The 1010-nt window shown below is 53.6% G+C and overlaps 1 protein-coding gene across 1 annotated transcript; it reads left to right on the top strand.

Moving 5' to 3' along the window:
* Nucleotides 1-411: 411 nt before the first annotated feature.
* Nucleotides 412-762, top strand: LOC142463863 (uncharacterized protein C11orf96-like). Its single transcript, XM_075566677.1, has one exon. The coding sequence runs from the start codon at nucleotides 412-414 to the stop codon at nucleotides 760-762; it is 351 nt and encodes a 116-aa protein (XP_075422792.1).
* Nucleotides 763-1010: the final 248 nt, after the last annotated feature.

The following is a 1010-nucleotide window of genomic DNA, read 5'->3' as shown; positions in this document are numbered from 1 at the left end:
TCCTCTGCTTCCTCTCAATACAGCTCAGCACACAACCTCTGCTTCCTCTCAATACAGCTCAGCACTGCATCCTCTACTTCTCCCTGATGCTCAGCACATGATCCTCTGCTTCTCCCTGCTGCTCAGCACAGTATTCTCTACGTCCCCCTACTGCTCAGCACAGGATCCTCTGCTTCTCCCTGCTGCCCAGCACAGTATCCTCTACTTCCCCCTGCTGCTCAGCACAGCATCCTCTGCTTCTCCCTGCTGCTCAGCACAGCGTCCTCTGCTTCTCCCTGCTGCTCAGTACAGTATCCTCTGCTTCTCCCTGCTGCTCAGCACAGTATCCTTTACTTCTCCCTTCTGCTCAGCACAGTATCCTCTGCTTCTCCCTCCTGCTCAGCACACTCCTCTGCCTCCCTAGTTACCATCATGGTGTCACAGAGCCAAGCTGAGGGGCAGCTCTGCAGCTACCAGGAGGTCATGCGTCAATGTGTGTACCTGGAGGAGTTATTCCCTCAGTCCTTCCCAGCCAGGGGTCCACTAAGGGCTCCCAGACTAAGCAGGCTGAGGAACCAGCCCCTCTCCTTCCAGGAGATCCAGGAGGTGGTGGAGGAGGAAGGGGTGTCCCCCACCGAGGAGGAGAAAGCCAGGAAATCCTTCTTACAGTCCCTGGAGTCCCTGAGGAGAAGCTCTCACCACATGCACCTCCACAGAGAGAAGCTCAGCAGCTGTAAACTCGGGCACAGCCTGGACTCCAGTGTCCCAGGCTCAGCACTGTGACCCCAAGCTGAGACCACTGACCACTCAGCATACACCTGCGGTCACCTCCCAGCTCCTCCTGATTGGGACAGAGACACAGGGGGACAGCAGAGGACATGTGGGATTATTCTGAGCTGGGACCTGATCATTTACAACAATCTTTTGAATGTTTTCAATATGAACTATTTTTCTATATTTGTTTTATGTGAAACCTGGTTTCCCTGATGTAAGATTTCTATTCTTCTAGACATGGAGTGAACTGCGGATAT

The sequence above is a fragment of the Ascaphus truei genome, chromosome 12, assembly GCF_040206685.1.
Source record: "Ascaphus truei isolate aAscTru1 chromosome 12, aAscTru1.hap1, whole genome shotgun sequence".
Classification (NCBI taxonomy): Eukaryota; Metazoa; Chordata; class Amphibia; order Anura; family Ascaphidae; genus Ascaphus; species Ascaphus truei.
This window is presented reverse-complemented; position numbering and strand designations above follow the sequence as displayed.

What these genes read in the sequence shown, in the direction of transcription:
- LOC142463863 (XM_075566677.1), top strand. Translation starts at nt 412, where the DNA reads ATGGTGTCACAGAGCCAAGCTGAGGGGCAGCTCTGCAGCTACCAGGAG.